A 16,710-nucleotide genomic window follows, 5' to 3' on the forward strand; every position below is an offset into this window, starting at 1 on the left:
GAAGAGTACCTTTTATTTATGAGATTAAAAGCTTTAACCTATATTATCCTTTAAAACTTTGAAGGCAACAAAGATGTCTACCAAGGTTTCTTGGATCAGGTATTCGTCACTTGTGGAAGTGGTCACATAGTTTTGTCTTAGAGAAAGTTTTGAGTATAAAGAGAAGGCATAGGCAGGGCGTGTTGGCTCACACCTGTAATCCCAGCACTTTGGGAGGCCGAGGCTGGTGGATCACCTGAGATCAGGTGTTCGAGACCAGCCTGGCCAACATGGCGAAACCCCGTCTCTACTAAAAATACAACAATTAGCTTGGCATGACTGTAGGTGCCTGTAATCCTAGCTACTTGTGGAGTCTAAGGCCGGAGAATCACTTGAACTTGGGAGGCAGAGGTTGCAGTGAGTTGTGATCACGCCACTGCACTCCAGCATGGGCAACAGTGCAAGACTCTATCTCCAAAAAAAAAAAAAAAAAAAAAAAGAGAAGGCATAAAACTAAAGGAAGAAGAGAAAAGGAAATATTTAGATTTTTAATTTTAATTTTATTTTTTTTGTGACAGAGTTTCACTGTTGTGCGATTGCGGCTCACGGCAACCTCCACCTCACGGGTTCAAGCGATTTTCCTGCCTCTGCCTCCTGAGTAGCTGGGATTGCAGGCATGCGCCACCACGCCTGTAATTTTGTATTTTTAGTAGAGACGGGGTTTCTCGATGTGGGCCAGGCTGATTTCGAACTCCTGACCTCAGGTGATCTGCCCAGCTTGGCCTCCCAAAGTGCTGGGATTACAGGTGTAAGCCACAGAGCCCGGCCAGAAATATTTAGATTTTAAAGTGAATGAAAATAAGAATCTTTAAATTATAAACCAAAATTTGTAAGTTAAATCACTAAAAAGGAAACAAGAGGATCTATTGTAATTTTGATGCAATTTTTTTAAAAAAGAGACTTTCCAAATAGGTATTTTTTTTCCCTCTGGTTCATTTTAAGAGCTGTAAGTTGATCATGACCTTGGGATGACTGTTTATTATTTTAAGTTTTCCTGTGTGTGACATTTTCCTTTTCACTTTTGGTCACATTTGTTTGCCTGAAAATTCTTCTTGGCCCCTGTTTTGTATCCTCAATTTTCTTCATAGTTCCTCTTTGCCTTCAGTGTCCTTTTTCTCCTCCTCATCCCACCCAATCACTTGGTATATTCTTTGTTTTCTTCTTATTTAATATGCTTGGATAGGATTCTCTGGTATTAACATTGCAGGTATTAACATTGCAAAGATGAGTAAATTAGGTTTATTTTATTGAGTGTTGCCCTTACCACTTTCCTGTTTCTATTGCCTTCTCAAAAATCTGGCCTTTGTGTAGAATTCTTAGGCAAAAGATGACAGTAATGGAAGTGAAAAGTGTGGAGCGGGACTGGGGTTGGCAGATCATCAAAAGTTTGACTTCACTGTTCTGAAAGTTTGTGTGTCTTACAACCGCGTGGTAACCTCTTTCAGAAGACAAAGTTTAGTCTCTATAGCCATTCTCTTCCCAATGCTTTTCAAAGGTTATATGATTTGTCATATCACAAAGGATTTTTCAGAAAAATCAGCTGTTACACTTTTTTTTGCAATATGACACTAAATTTGAGACAGAATAATCTTTGCTTTAGTTCTCCCTATGTTATATATTATAAATACATGTATCTTACAATCTAATATAAAGCCATAAACTGGCTGGGCGTGGTGGTTCACACCTGTAATCCCAGCACTGTGGGAGGCTGAGGTGGGCGGATCACTCGAGGTCAGGAGTTTGAGACCAGTCTGGGCAACATGGTGAAACCCTGCCTCCAGTAAAAAAATAAAAATTAGCAAGGTGTGGTGGTGGGCGCCTGTAATTCCCAGCTACACAGGAGGTTGAGGCAGGGGAATCGCTTGAACCCAGGAGGCAAGAGGTTGCAGTGAGCCGAGATTGTGCCACTGCACTCCAGTCTGGGTGACAGAGGGAGACTGTCTCAAAATAAATAAATAAATAAAAACTTAGGGCCCAGCGCGGTGGCTCATGCCTGTAATCCCAGCACTTTGGGAGGCTGAGGCAGGTGGATCATGAGGTCAGGAGTTGAAGACCAGCCTGTCCAAGATGGTGAAACCCCGTGTCTACTAAAAATACTACAAAATTAGCCAGGTGCGGTGGCAGGTGCCTATAATCCCAGCTACTGGGGAGGCTGAGGCGGGAGAATCGCTTGAACCTGGGTGGCAGATGTTGCGGTGAGCCGAGATTGCGCCATCGTACCCCAGCCTGGGAGACAGAGTGAGACTCTGTCTCAAAAAAAAAAAAAAAAGGCCAGGCGCAGTGGCTCACCCCTGTAATCCCAGCACTTTGGGAGGCAGGTGGATCACCTGAGGTCAGGAGTTTGAGACCAGCCTGGCCAACATGGTGGAACCCCGTCCCTACTAAAAATACAAAAATTAGCTGGGCGTGGTGGCAGGTGCCTGTAATCCCAGCTACTCTGGAGGCTGAGGCAGGAGAATTGCTTGAACCCAGGAGGTGGAGGTTGCAGTGAGCAGAGATCACACCATTGCACTCCAGCCTGGGTTACAAGAGCGAGACTTAGTCTCAAAAAAAAAAAGCAATAAATATTAACCCTGCAAGTTCAGCTTGTCTTTTAAATACTGTTTACCTTCTAGATATAGTCCAGTCATGTATGGCTGTTGAAGTTACTGTTAAAAAATTTCACTTTTTATTACAGATGGCCTACTAAGTCCTATTATTTTGGTGATAATATGATATGTGTATATATCCCTGAGTAAACAATGTAGAAATATATAGTACTCTTGGTGTTTTAACTATAGAGATAAATGTATGTTTAAAATAAATTTGTGGCCTAGTGCAGTGACTCACACCTGTGATCTCAGTGGTTTGCGAGGCCGAGGCAGGAGGATTGCTTGAGGCCAGCTAGTGAGACCTGGTCTCTACAAAAAAAAGTAGCGAGGTGTGGTGGTGCATGCCTGTAGTCTTAGCTACTTAGGAAGCTGAAGCAGGAGGACTGCTTGAACCCGGAAGTTTGAGGCTGTAGTAAGCTATAATTAGGCCACAGTACTCCAGCCTGGACAACAGAGCAAGACCCTGTCTCTCAAATTAAAAATGAAAAATAATAAACCTGCATTGAGAAATGGCATTGCCTACATCAGGGATCTCAAATATTTTGGTCATAGGACACTTTTACACTCTTAAAAATTGAGAATCTTGGCCTGTAATTTCAGTGTTTTGGCAGGCTGAGGAGGAAGGATCACTTGAGCCCAGCAATTTGAGACTAGCCTAAGCAATATGGTGAGACCTCGTGTCTACAAAAAAAACTACAAAGAAAAAAAATTAGCTGGGTGTGATGGTGCATGCTTGTAGTCCCAGCTACTCGGAGGTTGAGGCAGGAGGATGGCTTGAGTCCAAGAGGCAGAAGTTGCAGGGGACTGAGATTGCACCACTGCACTCCAGCCTGGGTAAAAGAGCTGTCTCAAAAAAAAAAAAAAAAAAAAAAAAAATTGAGAATGTCAAGAAATTTTTTATGTTTTATACTGTCGATATTTACTTTATTATAAATTAAAACTATTTTTAAAAAATACTCATTTAAAATAACAATGATAAGCCCATTACAAGTTAACAGATAATTTAGGAAAATAACAATTTTCCAAAACAAAATACAGAGTAGCATGGCATTGCAATATAGGCCTGTAATGAATGGCTATTTAATAGAAGACAGCTGGAGTCTTTTGTTTGCTTCTGTATTTAACCTGTTGCAATAAATTATTTTGGTTGAAATATACAAAGAAGGCTGGGTGTGGTGGCACATGCTTGTAATCCCAGCACTTTGGGAGGTGGAGGTGGGAGGATTGCCTGAGGGCCGGATTTCTAGACCTGCCTGGGCAACATAGTTTATAAAAAAAAATCTATGGCTGGGCATGGTAGTTCTCACCTGTAATCCCAGCACTTTGGGAGGCCGAGGCGGATGCATCACCTGAGGTTAGGAGTTCAAGACCAGCCTGGCCAACATGGTGAAACCCCGTCTCTACTAAAAATACAAAAATTAGCCGGGCGTGGTGGTATGCGCCTATAGGCCCAGCTATTGCGAGGCTGAGGCAGGAGAATTGCTTGAATCCGGGAGTCAGAGGTTGCAGTGAGCCGAGATAGCGCCACTGCACTCCAGTCTGGGTGATAGTCAGACTCCATCTCAAAACAAAAAACAAAACTCAAAAAAACCCACTGAAACTAAAAATTAGCTAGACATGGTGGTGCACACCTGAAGTCTGAGTTACTTGGGCGGATCCCACTTGAGCCCAGTAATTCAAGGCTGCAGTGAGCTATGATCGTGCCAGTGCACTCCAGCTTGAGTGACAGAGCGAGACACCCCATCTCTTAAAAAAAGGAAGTACACAAAAATCTAGGCTTACACAAATACAGAGTTGGTAAAGGAAGGAATACTGTTTAGCCTTTTCAGGTAAGTTAATCTTTTTTTTTTCTTTTTTTTTTTGAGGCAAGGTCTCACTCTGTTGCCCAGGCTGGAATGCAGTGGTACCATCTCGGCTCACTGCAGCTTCTGCCTCCTGGGCTCAAGGGATTCTCGTACCTCAGCCTCCTGAATAGCTGGGACTACAGGCACATGCCACCACAGCTGGCTAATTTTCTTTGTTTTTTTTTTTTTAGAGGTGGGGTTTTGCCATGTTTCCCAGACTGGTCGTGAACTCCTGAGGTCAAGCGATCCACTCTGCAGCCTCCCAAAGTGTTAGATTACAGGCGTGAGCCACTGCTCCCAGCCTGAATCATCTTTGATACTCTACAAAAACTCAGCAAGTGCTAGTTTCTTTGTTGGAGTATGGAATCTGAAATTGTATTTATGAACCTGTTGGTCTTTCGTGAACCTCAAATGGATCTTTTACCCATGCCTGATTTATAACATGCATTAGTGACTTGAAATAATATTCACTGTGTTTTGCAGATCTCCAAATATTGACAGATTTCATTATACAGTACTCCTTTCCCCTCAAAAAATCCTCACATTCATTAATATCACTACCCATCTCATCATAAAAGTCTTTAATTAATGGAAAGCTGTCAGGCTCATAAATATAAAATGTTTTCCAGAATTCCAGTTTTTACATAAAACCCAGCCTTTTCGTTAGCAAGAGATACTGTCAATTGTTTTCTTTGAAGTAACAAGCTCATTTTTTTTTCCAAGAAGATGTCAGGTAGCTAAGTCTGAATAGCCAGAGTTTATCATTTGTTCTTTCAGAAAGTAAAAATGGTGTTCCATGAAAAAAAGCAGCTGGTTTAGCTTGCAGCTCATCACTTAAGTGCTTTTTCTCCAGACAACATCTGCTGGTATGCAGAAGTGCTTTATGTGTACTGCCTATTTTGTCACGCAATATATTAAAAAACTGTACACAGGCTCAAGACTTAGTAAAATGAGTAATTTTTACTGCTGCATCAAGAACATTCTTAAATGAAACCGGTACTCCAACCCTAATTTGGGTGGTGATGATGAATACAATTCAGTGCTTCTTACAGCTTTGCTCGATCCCTAAGGCTTCAGCAGTGTCTACACACCATTGCTTTTACACCATTGGTACAAATGTTGACAGTGCAAAAAGCAAGTAACATCTTAGTGTTATTATGAAAACAGTTTTGATCTCACAGATGCCCCGAAAGAGGGACATCCAGGTTTTTGCCCACCACATTGTGAAAATTGATGATTCTAGATAATACAAAATGGCTTCGATTACTGTTCTGGTGGTTTAAAAACAACAAAAAACCTCATTTAGTTCTCCTACCTAGAAGAGTGAATTGCAACTCTTATCTTGTGCTTTTACCTGTGATTTTAAAAATTGTAATCTTGCCTTTGAAATAGAAAAATATGCCAATTCATAATAAAGTCTGCATGAGAGTCCATGTTTGGATTTATATTTCTGTGCTTCTTTCTTTTATATAACATACCATTTTATATTTGTGGGCCCAGAGTAAAGAGCTCATTCTGTTAGACACTGAATAGCCTTGTTTTTGTCAGTAGTCAGCTCTGTTTTAAAACAATTGTTTGGGTCCTGCTGGCTCAACTTGCAGTTGTCCTAGTCCTGAGTCTGTCTTATCCAAAGACTGTTGTTGGAAAGCCCACACAAAGGCCTGTGTATAGGATGCCTTACTATTAAAGGAGCATGTTCTAGTGTCAGCGGATTAAATTTGCTTTGGTGTGCATTCCCTTACCAATTCTCACTTCCTTTGTTTGGCTGGTTATTTCAGTGAATGATCATTTTAATGTGAAGACAGTTTCCTCTAATTATTACATAGTCCTAGTGGTGAGATTATTGGAGTAAAATAAATTTTTTTTTTTTCTGGTAGGATGTGATGGAGCTGCTTGAAGAAGATCTCACGTGCCCTATTTGTTGTAGTCTGTTTGATGATCCACGGGTTTTGCCTTGCTCCCACAACTTCTGCAAAAAATGCTTAGAAGGGATCTTAGAGGGGAGTGTGCGGAATTCCTTGTGGAGACCAGCTCCTTTCAAGTGTCCTACGTGCCGTAAGGAAACTTCAGCTACTGGAATTAATAGCCTGCAGGTTAATTACTCCCTGAAGGGTATTGTGGAAAAGTATAACAAGATCAAGATCTCTCCCAAAATGCCAGTATGCAAAGGACACTTGGGGCAGCCTCTCAACATTTTCTGCCTGACTGATATGCAGTTGATTTGTGGGATCTGTGCTACTCGTGGGGACCACACCAAGCATGTCTTCTGTTCTATTGAAGATGCCTATGCTCAGGAAAGGGATGCTTTTGAGTCCCTCTTCCAGAGCTTTGAGACCTGGCGTCGGGGAGATGCTCTTTCTCGCTTGGATACCTTGGAAACTAGTAAGAGGAAATCCCTACAGTTACTGACTAAAGATTCAGATAAAGTGAAGGAATTTTTTGAGAAGTTACAACACACATTGGATCAAAAGAAGAATGAAATTCTGTCTGACTTTGAGACCATGAAACTTGCTGTTATGCAAGCATATGACCCAGAGATCAACAAACTCAACACCATCTTGCAGGAGCAACGGATGGCCTTTAACATTGCTGAGGCTTTCAAAGATGTGTCAGAACCCATTGTATTTCTGCAACAGATGCAGGAGTTCAGGGAGAAAATCAAAGTAATCAAGGAAACTCCTTTACCTCCCTCTAATTTGCCTGCAAGCCCCTTAATGAAGAACTTTGATACCAGTCAATGGGAAGACATAAAACTAGTTGATGTGGATAAACTTTCTTTGCCTCAAGACACTGGCACATTCATTAACAAGATTCCCTGGAGCTTTTATAAGTTATTTTTGCTAGTCCTGCTTGGCCTTGTCGTTCTCTTTGGTCCTACCATGTTCCTAGAATGGTCATTATTTGATGACCTGGCAACTTGGAAAGACTGTCTTTCAAACTTTAGTTCCTATCTGACTAAATCAGTCGATTTTATAGAACAATCAGTTTTTTACTGGGAACAGGTGACAGATGGGTTTTTCATTTTCAATGAAAGATTCAAGAATTTTACGTTGGTGGTACTGAACAATGCGGCAGAATTTGTGTGCAAATATAAACTATTATAAAATCTGTTTCAAGTATGCAGTTCTCTTTTGTTAGAAATTGTTAGAGAATAGAGAGTGGTCATTCAGATTTGGTCAACGATTCTAGTCACATATTTTCCTCCAAAAGTATTCCTTCCAAAAATAATCTCCTATACATGTTAGGTAGCATAAAGATAAAAGTGAAATTTAGTATAGGCCTGAACCCTTTTTTGTTTAAAGAGTGCTTTTGAAATAAGCATCCACCCCAAATATTGGTTGTATTTATGCTGTGATAAAAATAGGTGAGAGATCATATGATCTAATATTGTATTAATGGAGGTATAGGTAGTATAATAGTGACTGTTCATCAAGCATGCAGTGAAGACCACTTTTTTTTTTTTTGAGATGGAGTCTTGCTCTGTTGCCCAGGTTGGAGTGCAGTGGTGCGATCTCGGCTCATTGCAGCCTCAATCTCCCAGGTTCAAGCGTTTCTCCTGCCTTAGCCTCCTGAGTAGCTGGGACTACAGGCACGTGCCACCACGCCCAGCTAATTTTTTGTATTTTTAGTTGAGATAGGGTTTCACTGTCTCTTAAGACCGTCGTGTTAGCCAGGATGGTCTTGATCTGACGTCGTGATCCGCCCACCTCGGCCTCCCAAAGTGCTGGGATTATAGGTGTGAGCCACTGTGCCCAGCCAAAGACTACTCTTAAAGCACCTTTTTGACAGTGAACATGCTCTAAAAAAGGAAAGATAGTGTAGAAGATTTCCCACACACGCACGCGTGGGAGACAACTGAGGGTACTGAGTTAGATTTCCAAAATTTTCTAGAGTTAATTATCACCAAAATGTGAATGGTACATACAAAACCTGGCATTTTCTTGTGATAAGTTTACATTTTTAGGAGAGAGGAGCTTTCAGTCTGCCCTTTTCTCCTTTGTTTTTGTAGTTTTCACCAAAGATGATCAACTAGAAATGTTACGTGGCTATGCAAGCAAAAGCATAGATACGTTAAAAAGGATCAGGTGGCTGGGCATGGTGGCTCATGTCTATAATCTCAGCATTCTGGGACAGTGATGTGGGAGGATTATTTGAGGCTAGGAGTTCCAGTTCGAAACCAGCTTAGTAAACATAGCGAGACCCAGTCTCGACCAAAAAAAAAAAAAAAAAAAAAAAAAAAAAAAAACCTCTCTCTCTCTCTCTGAAACACATGGCAAGAGCAGGAAATGGGAAGACTACCTTTTTTTCTTGCAGCTATGTGTTGTTTTGTTCCAAAGATGGCAAGTGTACAACCAAACTAATCCACTTGCTTACAGAAAGAATGTTTAGTGTAGTTGCTAATTTGACAACAGATAAAACAGTCTGTCAGCTATCACAAAGTAACCAGCTGAACACTAACGCTGTCCTGTCTGCTCACAGGAGATAAAGATACCCTCTCATGGAATAAAAAAACTCACCTTGCTTAGAATTCATATAACAAAGAAGTAACCTTATAACTGCTCTCTAGTCTGCCTTAGTTCTGGCATAGAGTAAGATACTCCTTGAAAGCCCAATAAGTGGAATAGACTTTCTGAAAATAGAGATCTTTACCTCAGTCTTCCTTTAATTTGGTTGAGAGGAGGTAATGAAAATGGGGACAGGATAAAAGGTCGCAACCAAATTTAAAGCACAGAAGAAATGATTTCTTTCTAGCCATGAAAATAGTCAAATTGAGCTTGCCAGGCGAGGTAATGGCTGTCGCGTTCCTAACATGTAATTCATGATTTAGCCACTAAATTGCTAAGGAGATCATAAGAAATTAAGAAAAACGTGTAAGTCTAGCCTCTGCGTGCTAGACAGGTATGGGGAGGGAGAAGTGCTTTTTCCCTCCCAGTAATTAAAAAAAAATATATATATAGTGTTACATTTATCAGGTTTTCATGGAGAATTTTTTAAATGTAAGACAGGAAAGGGATCTATTTGATGTCTATCTTCAGATATATTGGCAGTTTTCCTTAAAACTAGTTCCTCATCTGTTGCTTTTTCATTTTGTATACTGCAAGTTCCCAGGCAACTCAAATTTGCAAACACAGCCATGGATACGCTATTTACCTTACAGTAGTTTCCTGGGAATCTAAGTCTCTGGTTTTTGTTATTCTTCCCTCTCCTCTGTTGTATAATCATGTATAACTAGCAACATTTAAGGTTATAGGTTGATAGTTCCTAAGTGTGGCTGATGGTCACCTCTAGTTTGAAGTGAGGGAAGAATGAGTAGTCAGGAACTGGTCACTTTGAATGTGGGAGGGAAGATATTCACGACCAGGTTTTCTACGATAAAGCAGTTTCCTGCTTCTCGGTTGGCATGCATGTTAGATGGCAGAGACCAAGAATTCAAGATGGTTGGTGGCCAGATTTTTGTAGACAGAGATGGTGTTTTATTTAGTTTCATCTTAGATTTTTTGAGAACTCACCAGCTTTTATTACCCACTGACTTTTCAGACTATCTTAGGCTTCAGAGAGAGGCTCTTTTCTATGAACTTCGTTCTCTAGTTGATCTCTTAAACCCGTACCTGCTACAGCCAAGACCTGCTCTTGTGGAGGTGCATTTCCTAAGCCGGAACACTCAAGCTTTTTTCAGGGTGTTTGGCTTTTGCAGCAAAACAATTGAGATGCTAACTGGGAGGATTACAGTGTTTACAGAACAACCTTCAGCGCCGACCTGGAGTAGTAACTCTTTCCCTCCTCAGATGACCTTAAACTTCCACTGCCTCCACAAAGACCTTCTTACCATGACCTGGTTTTCCAGTGTGGTTCTGACAGCAGTACTGATAACCAAACTGGAGTCAGGTATTTTGTACTTTGCAGTGTTTCTCTTGTATACCAGTTTGTGATGTTTTCTGTAAAAACTTGAAGTTCCTCAGGCCTGTAACTTCTCTTGGAAAAGATGATTATTCAAAATAATGTTTTGGGGTAACCAGTGGAGTTGGGTAGAATGACCAAATAATTATTTTCTAAACTGGGATACTTGTTAGAGTGAAAGGGGCTATTATTAGGTGGGACAAAAGGAATAAATGAAGACTGCCCAAAAAAAACAGAGACTATGGACATTCAAATCATAGGAGAAAATAATTTAATAGATTATGTTCCATTGATAATGAATTTGACTTACAAAAGAATTGCCTTATTTTTAAGAGATTCAGTGGTTCATATAAAGTAAAGGCTCGCTCACTGGTTTCTCTTGAGTTCCTTACATACTATATAATTTGTTCTTTCAGTTCTTATGATTCAACTACTGTTTTTCCTTCAGCTGACTGTATTTTTAAACACCCTTAAAGACAGATATATCTCCTGGCAAATTTGGTATCCTGTTACAGCCTTGGCTCTTAACTCAAAATATTGGGATAGGCTGTCAGTATGTTAAGGTTAGTTGCTCCTGAGTCAATTCTTCACTTACTCCCTCTGTTGTTCTTGGCTGGATCCTAACGCTGATTTCCACTCTGCTGTCACAAACATTTTTTCCCCCCGTAAAATGTCTTAATGCTGTCCTACCATTATTTTACCAACTGTGAAAGCTGGCTTTAGTTTTTAGGAGGAAAAGAAAAGCCTGCATGTGTTCTTTATTGGTAGCATTTAAAATATACTTTTTTTTTTTTTGGTAAAGGTAGACGTATTTTAAGATATTTTCTTAACTTCAGCAGTAGTCAACAGGAAGGATACCAGTGTCTCTCTGTCTTAATAACACACCCCTTGGTCTTGCTTACCAACTGGAGGATACTAGGTAGTATAACCGAGTATGACAGTTCTTAAGTATTTACATTTTATAACTTCCTGCCCTTCCAAAGAGGTTGAAATGTCATTTTGGGAAAAGAGAGCCAGTCAAGCTAGTAGGCTGATTGTGAAGAAAATCTAATACCTTATCTTTATCTCAAACCTCTGTACAACTTTATTTTAATTGATGGGATACTTTAACAAAAATGAAACATTTTTTGGTTTTTAAAATTTGAGTGATTATGACCTCTTTGGGGATCATGCTTCAAAAAGTCAGAAACCTAGAGAAAAAAGTGTCATTGATTTTTAAGAAGAAACACACTAGGTCAAAAGAAGATGTCCTGGAAATATGAAATACTCTTTAAAAACCATGTATTTGGAGAAAGTAATTGTTATCTTGAAAAACATGATTAGAAACTAAAACTGGGATGTTCCTGTGTGTACAGAGTGCCCTTTTTATGTTAAGTGTGTGTGTTTTAGAAACAGCACAAAAGTTTTTTGCATTTTAAAGTGAGAAAACATATTTAGACTTCCATAATTCCAAAATCAGAAGCTATTTTAAAAATTAGCATTTTCTTGCATCACCAAATGGTATTCAATTGTTTGGAGCTGAAAATATTTTCCATTCCATAAATGTTTGTGAATTTTTAGACAGTGCCAATTTATTTTTTTTTTTATTTTTAATTTTTAATTTTTTATTTTTTTTGAGACGGAGTCTGGCTCTGTTGCCCAGGCTGGAGTGCAGTGGCCGGATCTCAGCTCACTGCAAGCCCCGCCTCCCGGGTTCACGCCATTCTCCTGCCTCAGCCTCCCGAGTAGGTGGGAGTACAGGCGCCCGCCACCTCGCCCGGCTAATTTTTTTTGTATTTTAGTAGAGACGGGGTTTCACCGTGCTAGCCAGGATGGTCTCGATCTCCTGAACTCGTGATCCGCCCGTCTCGGCCTCCCAAAGTGCTGGGATTACAGGCTTGAGCCACCACGCCCGGCCCAGACAGTGCCAATTTAAAAGTAGAGATAGCCAATCTGAATACAGTGACATTATGGAGATCTCTAGTAATTGGGATGAAAACTCTGGCCTTAAAAGGCCCACTTTTAGTATATAATTGCCTAATTAGCAATCATTTTTATTTTTTGCTCACTCCCTGCTCTGAATCTGTCTATTCAGATATTTTTGGTTGGTTTGGAAAATGGAGAAGTGAGCCTAATTGGTGCCTAATTGTCTGGTGTATCATTCACCTTATTCAGTTTGTTCTATCAATATGATTTACCACTCAAGGTTAATCTAGCAGGTTGCTCAGTTATTATCTCTCAAGGTCATAGTACTAGAAATACTTGGCTTGCATCTTTCAGATGGCCATTTGTGTTATCAAGCTCAAGTTATAGTTGGTCATAGGATTCTAGAGTCTTTATCTGACTTCTTTTTGAACTGGCTCAAATGGAAAAGTGTAGTTGCTTTTAAATTTAAAAAATAAGTTTAGACTTTCTATTTTCCTTTGGTTTCTTCTATTCTGTCCTTTCTTTGTGTGCTTGAAATCTTTTATTTTTCAATTTGTCCTCATAGGGAATCAAGTATTTTAGCTAGGTGATTTCTTGCAAGTACATTCCGCTTTATTACTATCTACTATCTGTATATACTATTTGTATCTTAATTCTTTTATGAGATGTTCTGTAACATTTTTTCTCTTTGACAAATATTTCTAGACTATACAGTCAAGATCTGGGGCTTGGGGGTAAGTGGAATGATTTGCCAATATTGAGAATCTGTTGTATCAAACATAATAAACATTTTTTGAGATGTGCATTGTAGTTTGGTAATTCTTAGATTTTACTATTGGTTTCTTTGCTTAGAATGAGTTTCTAAATGTAAACTACAAAAACCACTCTACTTCAAGTGTGATCATTAGAAGAAGGTTAGGGATGTCCCCAAGGATCATTTTATCCATTTAAAACTACAGATGGTTTAGGTTTCTGCCTGAACTAATCTAAGTTAGCTTTTTCTTCACGTCTCATAAACTAATGGTGGGAGGACACAAAGAGTTTTATGAAAACATCTTTGATGGCAGGTAAGGAAGGAGTCATAAAGCTGTGTCCATGCAGATATGTTATGCTGACATTATCATTATTATTATTATTGAGATGGAGTTTCACTCTTGTTGCCCAAGCTGGTGTGCAATGGCGTGATCTTGGCTCACCACAACCTCCGTCTCTGGGGTTCAAGCGATTCTCCTGCCTCAGCCTCCCAAATAGCTGGGATTACAGGCATGCACCACCCCCCTGGCTACTTTTTGTATTTTCAGTCGAGATGGGGTTTCACCATGTTGGTCAGGCTGGTCTCAAACTCCCAACCTCAGGTGATCCACCGGCCTCGGCCTCCCAAAATGCTGGGATTACAGGTGTGAGGCACTGTGCCCAGCCTATGCTGACATTATTAAAGCCAACAGATAGCTAATCTGAAAAGTTCATGTGCATTTTTCTTTTCCTTTTTTTTTTTTTGAGACAGAGTCTCGCTCTGTCGCCCAGGCTGGAGTGCAGTGGCACGATCTCAGCTCACTGCAAGCTCCGCCTCCTCATGTGCATTTTTCTTGAATTGATTCTGTATACTGCATTTGTTCTGTGGAGCACCTTAGTGAATAGAAGATTTTGCTCTTTCCACTCCAGAGGCTTTTGACCCCAAGTTATGCTCTTTGACAATGGAGAGTTATTGCATAAAAAGTGACAATAAAATCTTGACATTTCATATCTGCAAATTTTCACTTAAAAAAAAGGTAGATTTGATAGGAGTAAGTCACAAAGGAAAATCCATAATGTCAGTGCTAATAACTGATAAGATTAAATCTGGAAGGGAAATTGTAAGTGCATAGCACTCATTGAAATATTTGATTCAATCAACTAATTAGTAGCAAATTCAAAACAAAATTGGAAATAGTTATATAAAATAAGACAATTTAATTGTTTGATCAAATGTTTTCTTTAGAAAATAATCAAATTGATGAGTGTTCATTTACTTCTAAATATGGAATTGAAATAACTTTCAAAATCACAGCAGGGTCTCGATTTTCAGCACCTGATTACTGATTTGGCAGCCTGGCATAGTGGCTCATGCGTGTAATACCAGCACTTTGGGAGGCTGAGGGGGGTAGATCACTTGAGGTCAGGAGTTTGAGACCAGCCTGGCCAACATGGTGAAACTCTCTCTCTACTAAAAATACAAAAATTAGCAGGATATGGCCGTGTGTGCCTGTAATCCCACCTGCTTAGGAGGCTGAGGCAGGAGAATCACCTGAACCTGGGAGGCAGAGGTTGGGAGGCGGAGGTTGCTGTGAACCAAGATCACACCACTACACTCCAGTCTGGGTGACAGATTGAGACTCCATGTCAAAAAAAGAAAAAAAAAAAAAAAGGAAATTACTGATTTGGATTTGTAAATGAAATTTCAAAAAAAAAAAATCTGTCTTGAGAAGGTATGATGCCTTTGAGGTTGTAAGTCAAATTTATGTGTATAGTTTTGCTAGTTATTAAAGGGATGCTTTATAATTAAGCTTCTTTTTGTGTGTCCTAGGTATGTTTCTATAAAACCTGATAACTGAAAATTGGCCAATGGAACAAATGTCCTCGGCTTATTGATTGATACTTTATTAAAGGAAGGCTTTCATTTGGTCAGCACTAGAACAGTATCCTCTGAAGACAAAACTGAATGCTATAGCTTTGAAAAGATAAAAAGCCCTAAAGCGCACATCATGAACGAAACACCAAAACCAGAGACTATCATCATACCAGAGCAATCTCAGATAAAGAAATGAAGTTGTCTATTCTCTTTTAAAGAGAAATTGTCATTTTTCTTGTTTCATTACATATTTAGGGCATACATGTTAGCCAAATCTATACTCAGCCTAACTCTTGGCTTCATCTGCTACCATGCCACCTCTGGGCAACCAGGCCCCAACTGTGCTTAAGCCATAATGCTTGCTGCTCTCTAGACAACTCCATGTACTTGGTGCTTTGGTATATGTTCTACCTTCAATACATCTTTCCTTTACTCTTCTTCATGAATGCTTATGAGCCAAGATTGCACCACTGCACACTAGCTTGGGTGACAGAGCAAGACTGTCTAAAAAAAAAAAAAATTGATCTCAAACTGATGGATACCCTAAGTACCCTGACTTGATCATTATACATTCTATGCATGTAACAAAATAGCACATGTACCCAATAAATATGTAGAAATATTATATGTAAACAAGAAAATAGTTGGGCCTCCCGTATTTTCCCACTTATGTTTGTTTGTTTCAGCATTTTTTTTTTTTTAGATGGAGTTTCGCTCTTGTCGCCCAAGCTGGAGTGCAAAGGTGCGATCTCAGCTCACTGCAACCCCCACCTCCTGGGTACAAGTGATTCTCCTACCTCAGTCTCCTGAGTAGCTGGAATTACAGGCATGCAAAACCACACCCAGCTAATTTTTATAGTTTTAGTAGGGACGGGGTTTCACCATGTTGGCCAGGATGGTTTCAATCTCTTGACCTCGTGATCTGCCCGCCTCGGCCTCCGGAAGTGCTGGGATTACAGCCGTGAGCCACCATGCCCGGCCCCAGCATGTTTTTATCAATCACAGTTTCATTTCTGGCAAGGCACCAAATATTTTATTTATTTAATAATCTTTATATAATACTCTGTCACCAGGTCGGAGTGCAGGAGTTGGAAGCTGTAGTGAGTTCTGGTGTAACCATAACTCATTGCAGTCTCAAACTCTTGGGCTCAAGTGATCCTCCCACCTCAGCCTCCCAAGTAGCTGGGACTACAGGCGCATACCACCATGCCAGGGTAATTATTTTTTATTTTTTGTAGAGACGAGGTCTCACATGTTGTCCGGGGTGGTCTCAAACTCCTGGCCTTAAGTGATTCTCCCACTTTGGCCTCCCAGAGCACTGGGATTACAAGTGTGAGCCACCATGCCTAGCCAAGGCACCAAGATTTTAGCTTATGATTCTTGAACCTCAATAATTTACCTTATAAGTGATTAGAAGTTCTCCCTACAAATCTTTTCTGAAAAAGAGCTCTAATGCTTAATTTTACTCTTGGATTTAATATCCAAGTTGTAATTACAAAGAGTTCTTAGGGTATGGTAAAGTCAAGATTAATTTAGGCTGCTTTTTTTTTTTTTTTTTTTTTTTTTTTTGAGACAGGGTCTCACTCTGTTACCCAGGTTGGAGTGCAATAGTGCAATTTCAGCTCATTGCAACCTCAATGTCCCAGGCTCAAGTGATCCTCCCATCTCAGCCTCCTGAGTAGCTGGGATTACAGGTGCGTGCCATCACGCCCAGCTAATTTTCTGTATTTTTGGTAGAGATGGTGTTTCACCATGTTGCCTAGGCTGGTCTCGAACTCCTGACCTCAGGTGATCCGCCCGCCTCAGCCTCCCAAAGTGCTGGGAT

The 16,710-nt window shown here is 40.1% G+C and overlaps 4 protein-coding genes across 9 annotated transcripts in view; 2 read left to right on the forward strand and 2 right to left on the reverse strand.

Moving 5' to 3' along the window:
• Positions 1–7,584, forward strand: part of TRIM13 (tripartite motif containing 13) — a 75,425-nt gene extending 67,841 nt beyond the window's left edge. For all 6 annotated transcript variants that reach the window (XM_050766334.1, XM_050766331.1, XM_050766329.1 and 3 more), the window contains one exon: positions 6,352–7,584. In XM_050766334.1, the coding sequence (XP_050622291.1) occupies positions 6,358–7,578 (1,221 nt within the window). In that variant the 5' untranslated portion in view covers positions 6,352–6,357 and the 3' untranslated portion in view covers positions 7,579–7,584. The remainder of the gene's footprint in view (positions 1–6,351) is intronic.
• KPNA3 (karyopherin subunit alpha 3) overlaps positions 1–16,710 on the reverse strand; it is a 1,032,760-nt gene that overhangs the window by 302,744 nt on the left and 713,306 nt on the right. The gene's annotated exons all lie outside the window — the stretch shown is intronic.
• Positions 1–16,710, reverse strand: part of SPRYD7 (SPRY domain containing 7) — a 496,951-nt gene that overhangs the window by 90,381 nt on the left and 389,860 nt on the right. The gene's annotated exons all lie outside the window — the stretch shown is intronic.
• KCNRG (potassium channel regulator) lies at positions 8,065–15,555 on the forward strand. The gene is given in 3 exon segments (XM_050766393.1): positions 8,065–10,269; positions 10,272–10,360; positions 14,841–15,555. Coding segments are annotated over 3 exon segments (819 nt in total). The 5' UTR covers positions 8,065–9,780; the 3' UTR covers positions 15,082–15,555.

Source organism: Macaca thibetana, chromosome 17 (assembly GCF_024542745.1).
Source record: "Macaca thibetana thibetana isolate TM-01 chromosome 17, ASM2454274v1, whole genome shotgun sequence".
Taxonomy (NCBI): domain Eukaryota; kingdom Metazoa; phylum Chordata; class Mammalia; order Primates; family Cercopithecidae; genus Macaca; species Macaca thibetana.